Source organism: Amphiura filiformis, chromosome 18 (genome assembly GCF_039555335.1).
Source record: "Amphiura filiformis chromosome 18, Afil_fr2py, whole genome shotgun sequence".
In the NCBI taxonomy this organism is placed as follows: domain Eukaryota; kingdom Metazoa; phylum Echinodermata; class Ophiuroidea; order Amphilepidida; family Amphiuridae; genus Amphiura; species Amphiura filiformis.
In genome coordinates this window covers 7,597,311-7,618,062 of record NC_092645.1, presented here as the reverse complement: position 1 = coordinate 7,618,062, position 20,752 = coordinate 7,597,311, and the positions used below count along the sequence as shown (strand labels likewise).

General features: G+C 36.7%; 1 protein-coding gene across 1 annotated transcript in view; it reads right to left on the bottom strand.

The window, feature by feature from the left end:
- The window catches only part of LOC140139718 (far upstream element-binding protein 1-like), a 48,944-nt gene extending 28,920 nt beyond the window's left edge, over positions 1-20,024 (bottom strand). Inside the window, 9 exon segments of the mRNA XM_072161421.1 lie at positions 504-648; positions 2,182-2,239; positions 3,056-3,127; positions 4,283-4,337; positions 5,870-5,936; positions 10,357-10,396; positions 11,600-11,747; positions 16,446-16,580; positions 19,935-20,024. Coding sequence (XP_072017522.1) covers positions 504-648; positions 2,182-2,239; positions 3,056-3,127; positions 4,283-4,337; positions 5,870-5,936; positions 10,357-10,396; positions 11,600-11,747; positions 16,446-16,535 — 675 coding nt within the window. The 5' untranslated portion in view covers positions 16,536-16,580; positions 19,935-20,024.
- Between the last annotated feature and the right edge of the window lie 728 nt (positions 20,025-20,752).

Here is a 20,752-nt window from a genome sequence, read left to right as displayed (position 1 = left end):
AGGCTCTCATGGTTCAGCAGTCAGGGCAAACAACACTCACCAGGGCACAAGATCAAAAACATGATGCTTAATCGTTAGCCCAGAACATTATCGTGAAACAGGCAAGACTCTTACACATCGTACACTGTAACATGACACACTAGTTTACAAGATCATCTTTTTCATTGTTATAATGGGTTGTGTACATTTTTGTTCATGTTAGCACCTGGGAATGCTTTTCATAGATATTGGTGCTATACTGATTGATTGATTTAATCGATCTCCTTATTCTCTCACTCACTCTCTCTCTCAGTAGGTGTGTCTCATTCCATCCGGCTCATCGGCTTGCTCATCGCACTCTCCATCCATACCTCTCTCTCGCTCTTTTCCACCCACCTGTAAGCTTTAATGATCTCTCTTACTGTACTGATGACAGAACCCCTTTGCTGCCAGGGATCATCACTCAGATCATATGCACAAATAGGGTAATATGATGTACTTATAAGGTAATATGCATCACTCACCTGTAAGCTTTTGATGGTCTCTCCTCCTTTACCGATGACAAGACCCACTTTGTTACCAGGGATCATTAGCTCGTTGGTTGTGTTGCCTACTCCTTCTGTGGTATGTGCATTATTAATGATTTGATCCATCAGCGATTTGGCCATCCTAGATATCAAATTCATAACAAACAGTAATATTAACATTAGGCATGTATTGTAATGGTGTGCAATATCGCACTAGACAACAATATCATGAGAAAATAGTAATTATCTCGATGTGATAATTTCCACTGCTTCATCAATGACCCCACGATACATTACAGACTCAACAACACCCATATGAAATTTGAAGAAAGTCGCCAATTTGGTAATATTTTTCCAAGTTTGTAGTCAGATTTCACCTTTCCAAATATAATGAAGTACACTAAGCCAAAAAAGAAACTTATAATTTTTCACAAGGTCATATCTTAAAATCCTCTCCATAAAAATGAACAAAAATTGCACACAGGATTACTTCAATACTCTACTCTAAACACTGGTCAGTAACCAAACAGTTGTCCAACTGACACAACAGCAAAATGCACTGACATGCAACACCTTCCTGGACCACAGTCACAGCGCAACATATTTCTTTGGCTGGGTTCCAATTATTCGCCTGTACATGAACAAAATTACACACAGGATTACTTCAATACTCTACTCTAAACACATGTCAGTAACCAAGCAGTTGTCAACTGACACAACAGTAAAATGCACTGACACGGAACAGCTTCCGGGATCACATTCACAGGCGAATAATTGGATCCCAGCCAAAGAAATCTATTGCGCTGTGAATGTGGTCCAGGAAGGTGTTGCATGTCAGTGCATTTTGCTGTTGTGTCAGTTGCACAACTGCATAGTTAGTGACATGTGTTTTAGAGTTGAGTATTGAGGCAATCCTGTGTGTAATTTTGGTTAATTTTAATAAACAGGATTTTAAGATATGACCTTGTGAAGTTTCTTTTTTGGCTTAGTGTACTTGCGATGTACCCAATTCCTTCCATGATTGGAAATGACGTAATTGAAACGTTTAAGATTATACAGCATAATTTTAAGCTTTTAACGTTTCAGATTACATAGCTTAAACACTACAATTTCTGGGAGTCAAAATTTATCATGATATGATCGGCGATATTGCGATAAATTATGCGCGATATTGCGTTATGGAAAACCCTGGCGATGCCCACCCTTAATGTATTACCCGGTGCATTTTGTTCTCATGTGACTCCTTGAACATGGGTGTGTACCGGTCTACCATTGTGATCTCAAACCTTCCTGGGAGGCCTGCCACCATTCAGGATCGGTGAACAATGTCGCCACCCATAACACAATTTTGCGATCACCAAGTTGTGTTACTCCAGCAAACGTGATGTAAACAAAACAAAGATTGGCAGTTGAAATGAAAAAAGCCTACATTTTTTATTCATTACTGGAAATTACAACCTTGAACCAAATAGAGCTTTCGCAACAGTGCAAGCCTGACTGTAAACGACAGTGTTTTGGGCATAATTTTGACACTATTTTACTAAAACTCAGGTTTTGCTTTCGACAACATTGTGCTAATTTTGTGACAAAATAACTTTTGGAAAAATATGCAAGCAAAATGGAAGCTATTTTTCACATCAAAATCTAGTGTGGATAAGGAGACAAAAATACTTACTGTACTGCTGCTGGAGTTCCTGTAAGTGTACATAATCTGTTTGGCATACCTTGACTGTCTGTAATAAGGAAAAAATATTTGTAAAAAGAGAACAATCGCACCATCAGCTATGGGAAGAAGGGGTATGCGGGTCCTTGCCGACGGTGCGCAGAGACAAACAAAAATAATTCTGTGTCTCATCTTTAGTGTCTTGCAATTGATGTGTTTCACTATGAAGCTTGTCATATTAAGCTAAGTATGCGATGTTGCTTGCATGACAACGAATGCCTCAAGAGCATTCCGAGGAAAACCGAATACCCCTGATCTTTGCTCCATGCCTGTACCAAGATGGCAGTTGAGTCCAGGTTCTCCTTCTCTAATTCTGTGGGTTTGTCATGTTTTTCAATATATTAGATTTAGGCAGTACGAATTACAAACAGGCAAAATATATTGAGACTTTTACACCAAATATATGGAAATTCAAATATGGAAAAGAAAAAAAAAGTGACCCTATTTTTTCTCCAGATGTTTGGGTCGGTCAGAAAAGGGCAATACAAACCTTTTTTTGGCCTAATGTAATGCTAATCAGCAAATCTAGTTTTCGTAAAGAGTGAAAAAAAGCTTTTGTCCCATAATAGTTTTACAGTTTGAGTACATTTCAAATTTGAAGTGGGCTTTCTGTTAACATTTCTATCGCCTCCGAAAACAAAGCTTTGGGGAGTTTAATTTGTGAACAAGAAACATTTACTGAACAAATTGTTTCTTTATCAAAATGTTGTGAAGATATATTGCGGGACTTTAAAAAAAAACTTACGAAATCGGAAGTATGTATTTCAATCTTGTATGTTTATCAATTGGTTATTGATCATTTCACCAATCTATCAATCATGCTTACCTGATGCCACCTGTATATTACACCCCGATTCATTCTGTAATCTTGTGATTGATTCCCCTCCTCTCCCTATGACTGCAACAAAACAAAGAAATAAGACTGTTAACTTCTGCCACAAGGACATGATTTAAGTCCACACTTTGTGCAAATTTTTCTGTTCAAACAAAAGTGACACATCACACAAGAGAACAAAGCTTCCAACAAAGGTAACTATAGGGTCCCTCCTAATACTTTTTAAAATCAAAAAATACTTTACGAAATGTAAAAATATATGTATATAGCCCTGTTTATTTTACACATGTGGACCAGTTTAAAGCATCACACATCATTGCCTTACAATGGTTAATTGTTTAAGAAAAGAGGCTGTTTTAAAAGTTGCACCTGAGTCTATAGCAGTCAGGTTTTCTTTCAACAAACACATGAATAGACCTGGCCTACCGTATTGTTAAGAGTTTGAGACTCCTATGGACTCAGATGCAACTTTTAACACTCTTTAAAAATGTGTAAAAGAAATAACGCTACCCATACCTTTTTACACATTTACATTTTGTCAAATATTTTTCGATTTATTAAAAAAAGTATTTGAGGGAGGGGAACTTTTAAGTTGTGGACCCTATAGCTGTAAACACAAAAGTGTTGCACCAAAAAAACCCACTTGTGTATGTGTAAAAATATTGGGACTATACGCTGGCAAAGTTATGTAATAATCAGATTAACTACCATAGCAATAGGTGAAAACAATTTTTGAATATACCATGCTGCACAGGTACGTTCATGTGGTACCTCTGCATTGAACCATATCATGTAGATCACTCGCACCTGTAAAATTAGTACCTTTGAATAGACCGGTATTGTATTAAATCTATGATTGATGATTGTAGACATACACAGATGATCAGTGCAACCTGGTTGTAGTGCAACACGATATATTCAAAATTGTTTTCACCTATTGCTATGGTAGTTAATCGATTTATTACATCACTTTGCCAGCATATACTACAGGTTTAGAAAATAGACCATCTTGATTTGAAATTAAAACAACTGGAAAAGTTATCTAAAAAAAAATGCGACCCTGATTTTTCAGGATTTAGGGTCGGTCGCTGAGGGCAACAGTGCAAAAAAAAAATTGGCCGAATTCAAGTGAATTTCTTGGCAACTTATTGTATGGCTACATAGTTTATCTAGAGGGTGTTGGGCATAGATCATCCTCAGGGTCAATGCAATACTTACTGAGACCAACTAGCTTGTCTGGTACTGGTTTTTCTTCTGTGATTATTCGGGATTCCTGTCAAAATAATAAGAAAACAACATTCATAATTTAAACAACATTTGTCAAAAAAAATAATCACATTCACAAAAAATAAAAAAAAATTATAGAAACAATTTGTCAAAAACTTGCAAAACGGTAAATGAACACAATTTTGTTCTTGGAAATCAAAGGAATATTTAGTGCTAAACATTTTGAAAGAGTAATGAAGACTCCCTTAAACCCAAATGTTATGTGTTTAAGCCGCTGAGGCAGTAAAACGTACTCAAACACATAAATGTATAACACACTGCCTGGGACACATTACATGTACATGTATAATACATGTAATGGGTGTCGAGGAAATTTTGAACAGATCGAGCTATTGCCACTTTGCATAATTTTCTCTAAACAATGGTCTATCCCAACGTGTGTGTTTTGCATGCATACGCCTATCAAGCAGGCGATTTATATAACATGTACATAAAAAGTCGTTGGCGCCTTGTTAGAACAGCGAGAAAAACAAAAATGCACTTTTTGAGCATGCATTTGCACAGAGAATCTCGTTTTGGTAGCAGGACGGAGGATCCATGCAAAGGGTCAATTAGCTTTAGTTGCATGTACCTTGCGTATCGCATGTTGGGAGTGGTACTGAGATTGATTGATTTGTTCTCGCTCCCTCTTTCAGCATGAAGTAATCAAAGGTGCAGTGGAAGCGACCCTATTTGTGGCGCTTGAAATGCATAGAAATGTCAATCTTGCACAGACATCTCAGTCGCAAAAGCAGATTCTCCTAAATTGTATGGCCTGCTCTGTAAATATTTATTCTATGCTGATTGCCGGATATGCCTACAAGGAAAAAATTACTTTGGCATGCACATTTCCTTTTTCAGGCCTCATCTTCTAAGGCATGCAAGTACAATTGAACCCCTTCAATAATCACAGAATGAGTATGATTGATCGCAATCCTGAAAATAAGCCGGGCATTGTAAATTTACAACCTAAAATTTCTGTTACTATAACAAACTGAAATGCTACAGTAAATTTTTTATTTCTTCCCTGGTCCGGGTACGCCTTTGTGATCTGCGATCATTAAAGTGGCGAGGTCTCCTCCCCTTCTACGCACCGATGACCAATGGGTCAGCCATCTTGTTGTCAAGACTGTTGATCAGCCTATTAGTGTGATTGTTAATCACTTCTGTGTTTTTCGCTTACGCTCGGCGAACAGACCACGGAAGTAACAAAAAATTAACTTTAGTGCGACGGGACGGAACTTTATATGCATGATGTTTCAGTTTCCAGTTTTCAAATAATTAGAATAAACATCCAATGTGAATTTAGTAAAATTTTTAATTTGACACAAAATTAATTTGGTTGACAAATCCCAATATGGTGCACCCCAGTGATTCTGGACTTGTTCCCAAATGACAGGCAAAACAACGACAACAAAAACACTAGCATGGTGGAATTAATTGTACAATGTTGTTCAACATAAAGATTGCTAATTAAAGAAACATTTGAATGAAGAAAACAACAGGAATGGAGTACGAGTCACTGACTATATAACATACATTGCTGGGTCGAATTTCCCCATCGCACTTCTTTCCGTCATTCTGCCATAGGGATGCCCTCATGTCGCTACAGGAGTCAAAATAAGAGCATGGTGTTCAGGGCCTAGATTTCGTCTTGGTAATGTGTGCTGAGGCTTGTGGATCAACGTCTAGCTATAAATCACTGCACATTTTTTTTGGTTTGCGAGAATCAAAATCCACCATAGTCACTGCACTTACTGTATGATACAATGAGAGTTGATTCTCGCAAACGAATCTTACGAGAATCGATTCTGTGATTCTTGTCGAAATCTAGGCCCTGGTGTTTCAAACTTTTCGAATAGAAGGGTGTTAGTTGCATGTTTATAATCAATAATCAAGTATGGGTAATAATTTGTCTCTGTCTTCTTAATAAATGCGTACAAAATGTTGGTTGCCATCGATCAAATATTGGAAGGGGGAAGAGTTTGATTCATAAAATGTCAACTATGCTACAAGATTCCTATTACAGCCATCTGCACAGGTACGCCGTCGCCAAGGTACCCGACTGGTACACACAGAGTACCTACGCTGCTACTGCACAGAACCTACCAGGAGTGATACTGTACAGTACCTTAGCGATGGTGTACCTGTGCAGGTGACCGCGATAGGAATCGGGTAGTGTACATGTATAGCCTATCTTTTTCAAATTTCAGGTTGGGTCTGCTTGACCATTTTTGGGCCAATGTGCTTTTCACCTACACTTTGTTTCCCTTCGAGTTTAATAGTGACATCAGCACTTTTATGCATACTGGTAATGACATGCCACCCCTTGTATGACTGTGTACAAGCTATGCAGGTTGGTGCATGCTATTCTATCCTGTGACCAGCAAAATCGCACACCTGCCGTCTTGTCACTACCAAACTCGATGTAAGATGAAACGAAAGTATAGTGCAGTCAGAGACGACAATGCCCAGAGGCAGTTCAGTTGTTTTGCGAGCGCACACATGAATAAATTGCAATTTTGCGAACACTTTTTGTGCTTTGGAGCAGCAGCAAACAACTGATGTCAAAGTGGACAAACACAGCCACAATTCAGTCATCTACTGGGAGAATAACAAGATATGCTCAAGCATTTGACATGGTTTTCAATGTAATTGAATACAAAATTAAAAAGGCAATCGGAATATTAATTGATTTCTTGACTGTTGAAGGATGATCTACGCTTTATGTCATTTAATTTATGTAAATGTACGGACATGTATCACCAATTATGTGAACAGTTTCTTACATACACAGAGCAAAACATGAAATAAAACAGCAAACTGAAACAATGCAAGCCAGATTATTGTTGGCACAGGTGAATCTGACAGTTTTCTTTAAAATAAAAATGCCTTAAAAAAGTAATGGGGCGCCCAATGGGAGCTTTGATGTGATGTGCTGAAATGCAACCGTGGATAGAATCTTTTTGTTTTTTAAACTACTAGTATAGGAAGAAAGATTAGGAAAATGTAAAGCAAATCTATTGCAGTGGGAGAGGTGTAAAATCGTACTGCATGGGATGCAAGAGGATTGGTCATGGCAGAATGCTGGATATTGGATGGTACAGAGCTCCAGGCCCGACAGAGCAGGGGTGTCTATTTTTACAGAAAATTTAAATTATTCTCTTGCGCTACCACCCTGTGGCCACATCCTTTTCCAGATTCTTTCCCATCCTGAATCCCACAGAAATGTACCCAACAGGGAAAATGTTAATTCATAATTTACAAATACTTTGATCTATGCCTTAATGATGACTTTCTTTTATTCTGTCTTCCCTACAAACCTCCAATTATTCCATAGTATGGTAACTCTAGACACTGAACCATTGCATCAAGGGAAAGACTATTTTGTAGTCTTGAGCTCTCGCAAAAGACTTATGAAAAATAACTTTGAGCAAACTTCCTTTGCTGATGCCTGATCATTGCATGAAAAGAAACAGGCCATGCTACCTAAGAACTCTACAGACAGTCATGCAAAGCAACCTTACAAGTTTACTGTAAAAGTAGGTATTTTCGTGATACATTTACTTAGCACTTTTCATGTTCCCAGCAGCTAATATGAAAGTAACATCAATTTAGATATGTCAATATTGAAAAAGCTTCAAACTGCAGATTTACAAACATGTTATATTCAAACAAGATTTCAATATTTTAAGGACCTGATTCAATCAGCCAACCATGACACCTCTTCTGAATTAACACAGGTCTACATGCAAACCAAGGCAAAAGAGCTTCAGTAATATACAAGTTATGTCAGGATTTTTATTTAAAAAATTTTAAGTAGAAATGTTTGCGCTACTTAAAGGAGGTCTCCCGCAAACACAACATTATGCCTTTGTTGAAAAAATAATTATCAAGCACTAATCACATGGTTTTATTTAAAACAAATGCGTATTGATCATAAAAAACGAATAAAACCAGTCGTCTCTCAACACGCGGTGTTCAAAATTCCTGCGCCGAAATTGTCTAGTGAAATGACATCATGGTTATTTGTGCTCACTGTCGCCAGCCTCCATTGTACTAGACAATTTGAATATCGGGTGTGGAGACACAGCCGTTTTTATGGTCACTATGAGTTTGTTTAGAATAAAACCCATGTGATTCATGCTGGATAATAATTTTCCTAACATATAAGGCATAATGTTGTAATTGTCGGAGACTTCCTTTAACATTCTATTCCTGCTTTTCACATTCCAACAAGCAGCTGGGAATTATAACAACATGCCAATATATTCCATTCATACGCATCTTAAGGGAAGGGTATGAACGTTTGGACAGTATTTATTGTGGGACATTAGAGCACATCAGACCTATCGAATTGCATTCTGAATACGAAGAATGTCCTTCTGATATCAAATAATTTTGATTTTTTGAAATTTGCAACGTAATACACATTTTATGGCAAATCATTAAAATTGATATTTTGATATTTAACAGTACTCAAGTAAACTTTATAAATCTGATGATTTATACTTAAAGTGTATGTAGGTGGGATGAAAACCCGACGATCAATTGAAAATGTTGACCTTTTCAGTATTGAAGATATGGATTTTTTTCCCAAAACACCAAAAAAATTACGCCTTTTGGGAAAAAAATCCATATCTTCAATATGAAAGGTCAAAATTTCAATTGATCATCGGCTTTTCCTACCAGCTACATACACTTTAAGAATATATCATTAGATTTGTAAAATTTACTTCGAGGACTGTTATATATCAAAAATTTGAAAAATATCAAATGTTAATAATTTGTCATAAAATTTGTATTATATCGTGATTTTCAAAAAATGAAAATTATTTGATATTGATCAGAAAGACATGCTTCGTATTCAGAACGCAATTCGATACGTCTGAGGTGCTCTCATGTCCCACAAATAATACTGTCGAAACGCTCAAAACGCTCATTCCAGATCCCTTAAGTCTGCACAAAAAGTAACTCAGCTGTTATAAATACGCCTATACATGTAGCTTCAGAACTAATAATTGTTTTCATAATATTTCAACATAGAAGGGTAATTTATAAAAAATGCGTATTTTGTAACCTCATTTGTCAAATATGTTTCAATATTAACAACACAGTAGTGCTTTTAAAGAAAAATACCCGCATTTAAAAGTTGCACTGAGTTTACAGCGATCAATGGCTATTACGCAGCATTGTGGCACGTAAAACCCTCCATTATCTTCGCGCTGACTTCAAATCAATACAAATAGCTGCAACTTTTAAATTCTGGCATTTTTCTTTCAAAACACTGCTGTGTTGTTAAGGCGCATGAAAGTCGATTCCGAGTTTATCGTCCCCCGCCCGCGTCACTTTTTGGACACCAAAAACACCGCGTCAAATTTTCAAAAATGCCAAAATAATTCATTATTTTCAAAGTATCAGTGTTTTAACCAGTTTTAGCAATTGGAAACATATATTTTTGTTTGTAAAACATATAAATTTATAACTTGGAAGCAAAACCAGGCTCTTTTCTAACTTTTCTAGTCTCTACCCATATGAAAACATGTTAATAAATAACATGTATGAGTGTGGCTTTAAATCAACATGCACTTTAGGTCAATAATGAAATCTGATGAAATAATGAAAAATGAAAAATGAAAAAGTCGCCTCACCAACCTGGGAAAAAAAAGGGACGATAAACTCGGAATTGACTTTCATGTGCCTAATATTGAACGAAATTGGACGAATGGGCTATCAAACTCCGCGTAAATAAATTATCCTTCATTCTATGTTGAAATATTGTGAAAACAATTATTAGTTCTGAAGCTATAGGCGTATTTGTAACAGCTGAGTTACTTTCTGTGCAGACTTTAGTTAAATGTAACCACACATCCAATTCCCACTTGTGCATACACAATGCAGGAAGGCCTGTTCTGCAATAGCCACCACATGTCATGCAGAATGCAGAAAGTGTCCAATGTCTGATAGGGCAGCTAAATTGCAGATAAGACCTTCTTACACGAACCCCTTCACAGATGTGTACTTACCCTCCCGCTCTTTGCATAGCTGCTAACTGTGCCACAATTGCTGGGGGAAAATGAAGAAAATGTAGAAAATGTAGAATGGAATTCAAAATGTAGTACTTAGAAAGCTGTTTAATTCAATATTTAAGTACCGGACCGGTACACTGGCATCAGAAAGATAGTCATGTGACACAAGCTGGACTATGGAGCCCAAAGGTGGTACATTTGAAAATGAGATAACTTCAAGTAAAAAAACAAAAAAAATACATGTACAAGAAAATAGACATCACATAACTTAAGAACCAAGTATGCTAGAACTTTGGTGTTTTCAGTATCTGATAGCCTTAAGTTTGTGTCATTATATTAACTCACATTTTCAAAAATAGACAAGATTGTGTCTACTTTAATACTAAGTAGACCTGTTATCGACACATGATTTCTAATTCAACACTGTGTCGGGGAAAAATTACGACAATCGACATGTGTCGAAACTCGTAATGAGAAAAAAATCCTGAAAAGTCGATAGATAAGCTTAAAATCACACCAAAATGAATTACGATCACCGACTTCCAGTGTAAACACACTTCCTGGTTCGTTCTACTTCCGGGTTCGGGTCAACTTCGGGGGGTAATTTTTGTATACTGTCGCATGGTAAGCTTATTTGGACAAAATAGCATGGAAATTTCATTTTTTTCTTTTTTGATGAGTGTTGTAAAGTGTCGAAAAAGGAAAATTTCTTTTGAAATGTCGGATTTATGGCCAAATCAACGATAATACGACACATACAACAATCGATAACAGGTCTAATACTAAGTTTTGTTGTAATTTTTAGTTTGCTTGATCATATTGATTCTCACAAACTCATCTGACCAGAATCAGATCAGAATTGCAGAAAGGATGTGAATTCATCAGGAGCATTAAATTTGATTCTTGTGAACCAAGTTGAAGAGAAGCCTACCAACAACTCCACTGCCCAAACCTTATTGTAAGAAAATCTTTCCATTTGATGATGTAAATGCCATGTGATCATTGATCAATTTGATCATAGATTTTAAAAGGTTGATTCAACCTGGAAACCAACTAATATATCGGAGTTCAAATTTTAGTGTAACTGTAAGAAGAAAACTCAAAAACAATTGATCACACATATGTATGCCATCATATCTTAATGCCCTCTTCCCCGGGCATTTTGTCAAGCTTAAAATAACAAAGTTACCTTGAGCCCTGTAGACCTAGAGTTGTGAGACTGGGCCCTATTTCTACTTACGATCATTGTGCATGACTTGTTTTCTCTCCGGTTCCATATCTGAGCTTGTATCGTCCAACGGTCTTTTAATACCCCCACTCGCATCTCCTGCAACGCCGGGTATGGCAGCCGATGCTGCACCGGCAGATCCTCCGATCTTTGCGGCAATCTGAATAAGCAAACAAAATTGAAAGCATAATTTATTTACTTACACTATACATACATAAATACTTATAATTTCAGGCACGGATGGGGAGGGGGCGGAGAGAATATTTTGTTTGCGTTAGCTTGCACGAGTCACAAAATGGTGACTCATCTCGCATTTTCTGCATGACATTAAGGGGTACTACACCCCTCGATAAATTTGTGTCTAGGAAATTTTGCATTTTTCTCAAAAACTAATAACACACTGGTAACAAAAGTTATGTATATTATAGGAGGGGCAAGGAATCCAATTCCTACACTGGAATTTCAGTGACCCAAGACAAGTGGTTCGTTATTTATGATAAGAAATAAGGTACCGCTAGGATGTACCTCATTTTCGATACTGAACCGCTTATCTTGAGTCACTGAAATTTCAGTGTAGTAATTGGATTCCTTGCCCCAATAATATACATAACTTTTGTTACCAGTGTGTTATTATTTTTTGAGAAAAATGCAAAAATAGTCACATATTTACCACAGGGGTGTAGTACCCCCTTAAGTAATTGTCCTCAAACTAGCGCCAGTGTGTCTCAGGCCTGGTAACAACCCTGGAAAGTGTTCTTGCGAACAGCTGCAGGTTACAATTAAACAATGAACATAGCTTGTTTATCATGCGTGAGGAGGATTGTGGTACGTGTTTTCGACATGTTCCGGCGTGAATAGTGTCCTTTTTCTCCATGAAAGATACCAGCGATGACCGTTTTTTTGCAGACAATTTGATTTACAGCAGGTATGTCGGTTCGTCATATTTATTTATTCACGGTATACAAATAGCCGGCAGGCAGCATATATGTAGGCTGAAAAGCGCCGGCTTTACAAAATACAAAAACACATCAAAAATATAAATATATAGGGTAGGAACGATAGCTGTACAATATGTACAAAATACCAAGTTTGACATAGGCCTAACATTTATGGGCGCAAATGACCTCCCGTATTATGAACAAGTCTGGGGTTGTGGCCGGTCTAGTACGGTACTAAGAGGACAACGTGCAGAGTCATCATAAATTTAATTGTTTGAAATAATGTGTAAAATTGGCGACAATTCATTAAACAGAAGACTGAGAAGTAGTTATAATTCCATGTTCTTTCTATTCTCTATCCACACAGTAACTATCGTGTTGTTGTGGTAGATGCACCCTCAGTTATTTTTCCTTGGTTCTTCAACCATTGTCTTTGAGTTCGAGTACTTTAATTTTTGCTTTAGTTCATTGATCACCACATCAGTATAACTATTTAATAATTAATATGTTTGTCCTACACCAGATGTGATGTTTTGCACCACTGGGCACGATACCTGAAATGGTCTGCCCAGAAATCCAATACTAGAAGTAGATTTCTGGATCAAAGTTGAAGAACCTTGGTGTGCTTTAGACGTTCGCCTTTTGTATCTCTTTCCTTGTTGGAAAGGTATAACGTTGTGGAGATAGGAACATGTACCGACCATCCGGGACCTACTCTGCCATGTTTGATATAAAATTGGATCGGTTGAGCCCATATTTATTGGTCAAGCTATGAGTTTTAAAATATTGGACGAGACGTAGTCGAGTCCAATATTTTACAACTCATAGTAGGGGGGTCACATCATTATTTTATCTACAATATAAATGTTTGGCATTAAGTTTTTCAGAAGCATCTTGCAAAAAGATGAAGATAGCAATTTAAATGGTTCAAATTGGATAAAGCGTTTTCGAGTTACGCAAATTTAAAAAAAAAAAAAAATTGCTGTTTTCAGCATGATTTGGATAAAAACGCATGTTTTCGACAATATGGCATGTTTGAAGACTAAAAAAATCAAAATTATATGCTTCCTATGTCTGATTTTCACTTTAAGTTGCTGTATAACTGAGTCTTTCAACATAGATATATGTCAAGAGGTACATCATTTGCTTCAGTTTTTGAAAAAGATTACTCCAAATATGGACTAAAACACCAAAATCAAGGATCGTCGCACTCTCATTTTAACCCCTTGCAGAATAAAATTGCAGGTTTACGACAATCTCAGATTAAAAATATGAATTGTGAATGGCTGCATTTACACTAAGCCAACTCTAACCCTTGGGTTGAAACACAAAAACAACAACAAAAGCTTCATGTGCATCAAAATATTGTGAGAAATTGCCTCCAAAGTGGGAAAAATCTAGAAAATCAAGGAAATTGCCGCTCAATGTAAAAAAGTGCTACAGAATGAAACAGCAAGTTACGGACACCCTCGGAATAAAAATATCAACTTTGTACATCCATATTCAAGGTAAAACAACTCTAGGACTTCAAGTTGGACCACTGCAGTAGATAAAAACAACAAGTTGGTCATAATATGTTGATAACTACACTCCAGAAATGGAAAAATATGAAAACTTCACAAGTAAGGTCAACAATTTCTATATGGGAAAATACACAGGAAAATGGCCAAAAAACAAATGTTTCAATATATTGCCATTTTTGAACCCAACATCCTAGAAATTTCTTGTTTACGTCTAAAGAAAGATATTTTTGTGGAGATTCAGGAAAAAGGAGTCTCAATTTGATTGCACATGTGGCACACAGTAGGGTAACTCATCATCTACAGTCATCATATCAAAATTTCACCCTTGGACGGCGTTTCCTATGGGAAAATACACACGTTTCGGGCAAAAAAACATCAAATTTTCAAATTTATCGTAGAAAAAAACAAGTTGTGCCAAAATAAAGATACATTTCTCATGGTTCAGAAAAAGTAACTTAAAATTCACTACATCGTTGGCACGGGTCGAAAAACTCACTTTCTAAAGGCAATTTCTTAATTTCTTCTGCGGATCCAGACACTGGTCTTTGCTGATAAATAATCGGGTGCTTTCACAGAGCCGCTGTGTAAAATTCAAAAGGTCAATAGACCTAAAAAATATTTATTTTGTAACTACACATATACTAAATAAATATTTCAAAATGTTTAGGTCTGTATGAAGAAAACAATTTGATATTTTTTTATGCTCAAAACATGCCATTGTTCATTTATGGGTCGTATGCAGACAAATAATGAGCAAATGTGTGACCCCCTACTCATAGCGAGACCAATAAATATTGGGCGTAAAGCATCCAATTTTATCATTATTATGTTTTGGATCCAATATTATCACAACTTGGATCCATCAAAACATAATAATGGCTGATAACGGTACATGAACACGGTCTTTTGTGCCTAGATGTAAATTATCATCTGACAGGTATTGTGTTGAGAAATGACCCCACGACTTTCACATGCTTAGAATTGTACCATTGACATTTATCAAATTTTGACGTTCGGACAACGATCGGATCTTTCTATATATGCAGATCATATTCGTTAGCCTGATATCTGGACGGCATGAAATAGACGACATTTGTGTGATATTGGCAATGTCAAAGGTTACGATAAACTGGACTATTATACTTAACGGGGGAGTCCGAAAATGAACTTTGGCAGGGGCTGAAATGCATTTTTACTAGCGCAATCTCTGTTTGTAACTAAAGCATTTGGAGTTCCAAGACAATCCAGCGTGTATTTTTTATTCCAACGGGCAGCCGGCCGGTCGGTCATGCGTGAATTATTCTTGTTTTATACAGGTGTTTTACATTCATGTTAATTTACTATTCCTAATCCACTACTCCGTCATTTATTCACCTTAAAGTAAAATGGACATGACGAGCCCGGGATGAGGCGAGGACCTCGGGAGGTCAAATATATGTCAGATGCCTACCCATAATACTAAGCGTATGATAGGCTATGTATCGTATCCCACAAGCTACCACATAAAATCCCATGTAATCATGGTAATAGACTGCAAAGCATTCTTGGTAGGGAAGATTGTTGCAAATGGAAAAATTCAAAGGCAAGCGCCCTCGCCGCATCAGGTCAAGGGGTCAAATGATGTCAATGATGTAAACAACTGTACAACCGAGCAATACCCTCCAAGTAACTAAAATGCAAGCGTTTTCACAGCAAATCAACAGGGATCGTCGAATTGAAGGTAACACAATTTGGTACACATGCATGCATGTACAAAACAGTACAATATGATGGTCAATAGGTTCATTACTATAGGTAGGGAAAGTGTGCAAAAATGTGAAAAATATGATGTTTTTTCAAATGGAATTTTACAGCTCTTGCGGTAATGGTATGACACACGTACATTATTATACATGCCAAGTGACCCAGGAACACAATGAAAAGGTAAATTTTCATCATTTATTTGTTCTGTTGCGTTCAACCATCTCCAAAAATTTTTTCAATGGAAGTTCCTCTGGCCCTAGTGGAAGTAAAAACGGATACTATGGCCAGAGTTCTAGGGCTAGTGTGCTTGCCGAAAACCATAGTGATATTGTGCAAGGTTGCTAAATTCGGCAACCTTGCATGCTTGGCGTCGAATTTCTGAGTCATGACTGAGCGTTTTGAAAAGGGATTATTAAGTTATAGTATTACAATTTTATTTATTATTAATCCATATTCTTGTTCAGCATAGTTGACTCCATATTTTGAGCGGATACTTACATTACAAAGTTAAAATATGCCTAAGAAAATATGAAGTCTAAACTACGGACTGTAAATAATCAAGCATGTCAATGTCATGCAAGCATGCATGGCCATGATGACGATACGGAATTTACGAACGACACATTTTCAAAATTAAATTTCATGTATTTTTACCTGCTTAGCTCTTTGTAAAGCGTCGGCAAATGCTGCTTTTCCGTCCAAAGATGAAGCAGCTGTAGGTGGAACAGAACTGTAATCGTTCATTTCCACGAGGTTCGAGAATTTGTGAAGTCGTTCACGATCTCGCAAGGGTGCACTACACCAAATCCTTCCGCATTTGGTGTAACCCTTCATAGTTCCGGTAAAAAATAGCACCTATGCGAAATATATCGGCGTCCCGAGGGAACCAAATTTGAGTGACTCTTGGTTGTTTTGATAAAAAAGATAGAATAGGAGCTCAACATTACATATCTGTTCAGAAAATTTTCTGAATCGAATGTGCATGGGTAATAGGCCCTCGGAACAATATCATGGCCGGAACTGGTAAGGAGGCGAGCGTGTCGGCTGAAATTCGGGATGGCGCTGTTCAGGAGTTCGTATCTCTCAAGTTTGTCTTAACTTGTCCCGAAAAATTAAATTTAAATAAAAGTTTAATCTTTATTTAAGACATTGGTTTGATCAAAATATTAAAAATGTTGTTACATGGGGTAGAAAAACAAACTTACTTTCTTGTATTTTCCCGTGTATTTCAATGGGACGATTATTTAGTGGTGTGTGCCCTTCGAAGACTCATTTTAAATGCTATGGACATGAATAATACCTGATTTTAAGTGCCAAAAAGTTGAGATTTTTGACTGTAACTGATGTCTTTGCAAAGAAAAAAAGTCTGTTTTTCTATTTCCGTCTACAAATACGCGATTTCATTCTTAAACGCACGAGAAATTAGCGTCAAAACGCAAGTTCCCGTCGAATTGACAATTTAAGACCGTGCTTGAAATTGAGCTATTTTGGTCCCAATATCATAGAAGTGGTCACTTTTGGTTATCTCGGTGCTAAAAAAATGAAACATCTTTGGAATTATTTTGATGCAAAATGTAATTATAAGATCAAAACTCAATTATAACCGTTTTGAAAATAATCACTGAACCTTTAATTGGGTCTCAATAGACATTTAAAGTCAAAGCATACAATATTATGGCCTAATGATGTCAAAATAACGGCATTTTTATCTCATGACCAAATGTTCAATTCCCAAGAGAGAAATTTATCAATTAATTCTAATGATGGGGTTTCTTAATTTTAGATCTTGCAAAAATAATACACGCAACTTGGAAATTTAACATTTTAGAGTGTCAAATTACCGTTCTATCTACCCATAACACCCCCCCCCCCCCCAAACTTAAGGCATATGCCTATTGACACGTCCTTAATCTAAAAAGTGGGGGGTGAAATGATCACATGTCGCTTTTCGGTCATGTTAAATTTGTGATTGTACATATATTTTTGTAAACAAAGTCACTTTCCTGATGTTAATGGGATTATAAATACAGTTTAACATGGTCAAAATGTTGCTCTGGCCCTTGAATGCTGAAAATTGCGAAAAGTATCATATTTTCACTCAGTCCGAGCTTGTTTGGAGCCCTGTTTTATAACTTTGGAGTGACTAGCGATAAAAAGCAATTACACTTTTTTAGGATGTTGACCACTGATTCCAAAAATAAAGAATATCAAAAATATGTTTTCTTATAAGGGTGCACTACACCAAATCCTTCCGCATTTGGTGTAACCCTTCATAGTTCCAGTAAAAAATAGCACCTATGCGAAATATATCGGCGTCCCGAGGGAACCAAATTTGAGTGACTCTTGGTTGTTTTGATAAAAAGATAGAATAGGAGCTCAACATTACATATCTGTTCAGAAAATTTTCTGAATCGAATGTGCATGGGTAATAGGCCCTCGGAACAATATCATGGCCGGAACTGGTAAGGAGGCGAGCGTGTCGGCTGAAATTCGGGATGGCGCTGTTCAGGAGTTCGTATCTCTCAAGTTTGTCTTAACTTGTCCCGAAAAATTAAATTTAAATAAAAGTTTAATCTTTATTTAAGACATTGGTTTGATCAAAATATTAAAAATGTTGTTACATGGGGTAGAAAAACAAACTTACTTTCTTGTATTTTCCCGTGTATTTCAATGGGACGATTATTTAGTGGTGTGTGCCCTTCGAAGACTCATTTTAAATGCTATGGACATGAATAATACCTGATTTTAAGTGCCAAAAAGTTGAGATTTTTGACTGTAACTGATGTCTTTGCAAAGAAAAAAAGTCTGTTTTTCTATTTCCGTCTACAAATACGCGATTTCATTCTTAAACGCACGAGAAATTAGCGTCAAAACGCAAGTTCCCGTCGAATTGACAATTTAAGACCGTGCTTGAAATTGAGCTATTTTGGTCCCAATATCATAGAAGTGGTCACTTTTGGTTATCTCGGTGCTAAAAAAATGAAACATCTTTGGAATTATTTTGATGCAAAATGTAATTATAAGATCAAAACTCAATTATAACCGTTTTGAAAATAATCACTGAACCTTTAATTGGGTCTCAATAGACATTTAAAGTCAAAGCATACAATATTATGGCCTAATGATGTCAAAATAACGGCATTTTTATCTCATGACCAAATGTTCAATTCCCAAGAGAGAAATTTATCAATTAATTCTAATGATGGGGTTTCTTAATTTTAGATCTTGCAAAAATAATACACGCAACTTGGAAATTTAACATTTTAGAGTGTCAAATTACCGTTCTATCTACCCATGACACACCCCCCCAAACTTAAGGCATATGCCTATTGACACGTCCTTAATCTAAAAGGGGGGGGGGGGGGTGAAATGATCACATGTCGCTTTTCGGTCATGTTAAATTTGTGATTGTACATATATTTTTGTAAACAAAGTCACTTTCCTGATGTTAATGGGATTATAAATACAGTTTAACATGGTCAAAATGTTGCTCTGGCCCTTGAATGCTGAAAATTGCGAAAAGTATCATATTTTCACTCAGTCCGAGCTTGTTTGGAGCCCTGTTTTATAACTTTGGAGTGACTAGCGATAAAAAGCAATTACACTTTTTTTAGGATGTTGACCACTGATTCCAAAAATAAAGAATATCAAAAATATGTTTTCTTATAAGGGTGCACTACACCAAATCCTTCCGCATTTGGTGTAACCCTTCATAGTTCCAGTAAAAAATAGCACCTATGCGAAATATATCGGCGTCCCGAGGGAACCAAATTTGAGTGACTCTTGGTTGTTTTGATAAAAAGATAGAATAGGAGCTCAACATTACATATCTGTTCAGAAAATTTTCTGAATCGAATGTGCATGGGTAATAGGCCCTCGGAACAATATCATGGCCGGAACTGGTAAGGAGGCGAGCGTGTCGGCTGAAATTCGGGATGGCGCTGTTCAGGAGTTCGTATCTCTCAAGTTTGTCTTAACTTGTCCCGAAAAATTAAATTTAAATAAAAGTTTAATCTTTATTTAAGACATTGGTTTGATCAAAATATTAAAAATGTTGTTACATGGGGTAGAAAAACAAACTTACTTTCTTGTATTTTCCCGTGTATTTCAATGGGACGATTATTTAGTGGTGTGTGCCCGCAACCACCACGCCGCGAAAACAATCCGTACATGAAGACTGCTTGAATCACAATGAACGCAGTTAATGAGGTGATGACGTCAATTTCAGCTCCAACGACTGGTTGTCTCAGGCACAGACTGCATGTGGTTATCGCGAACACAAAGGGACGAAGGGGGTTAAGAAACGATAGAAACCGGCTGTGAGAAAGACCATACCGACCGATTGCAGTTTTTGCAGAGGGCGACAAAGATACAATCATTTCCTCATCAGAGGACCTGATCAGGCTCCTCATCAATAATTTTATTTATTTTTCACTTCATGTAGCTTCATGTTCAATAAAGAGCTGCAAAATTTAAGATCATCAAAGCACTTAGCATAGCCTGTAGCCTTTTTTTAAACATAGTGTTATTGCAGGCATTTGGTATCAGAAACTATTGATTGATTGATTGATTGATTGATTGATTGATTGATTGATTGATTGATTGATTGATTGATTGATTGATTGAGTTGAGTGAGTGAGCGAACAATTTTAAAGGCCAAGAACATGTAAAATAAATATCGTCCGGACTTTCTCAAAATTTGGTCAGGAGGCCCTTTTAGGGCCCCCTATTAGGCCTACAATTTGTTGAAAAGCTTTGAAAATGTATCATTCGGGGGGCACTCCAACTTTGGAGGTGACGCGTAGGCCTACCGTAAAATGGCATGGTAACTTTGGGCACTTTTCAGAGTTTTTAAACCACTGCTTCCAAACAAAAGCAATTATATTTCTAAATAACTCTTTTTATGACATTAGGGTTCCTTCTACACCTTGAAGTTGAAAAAGATTTTAAATAATTTTGTA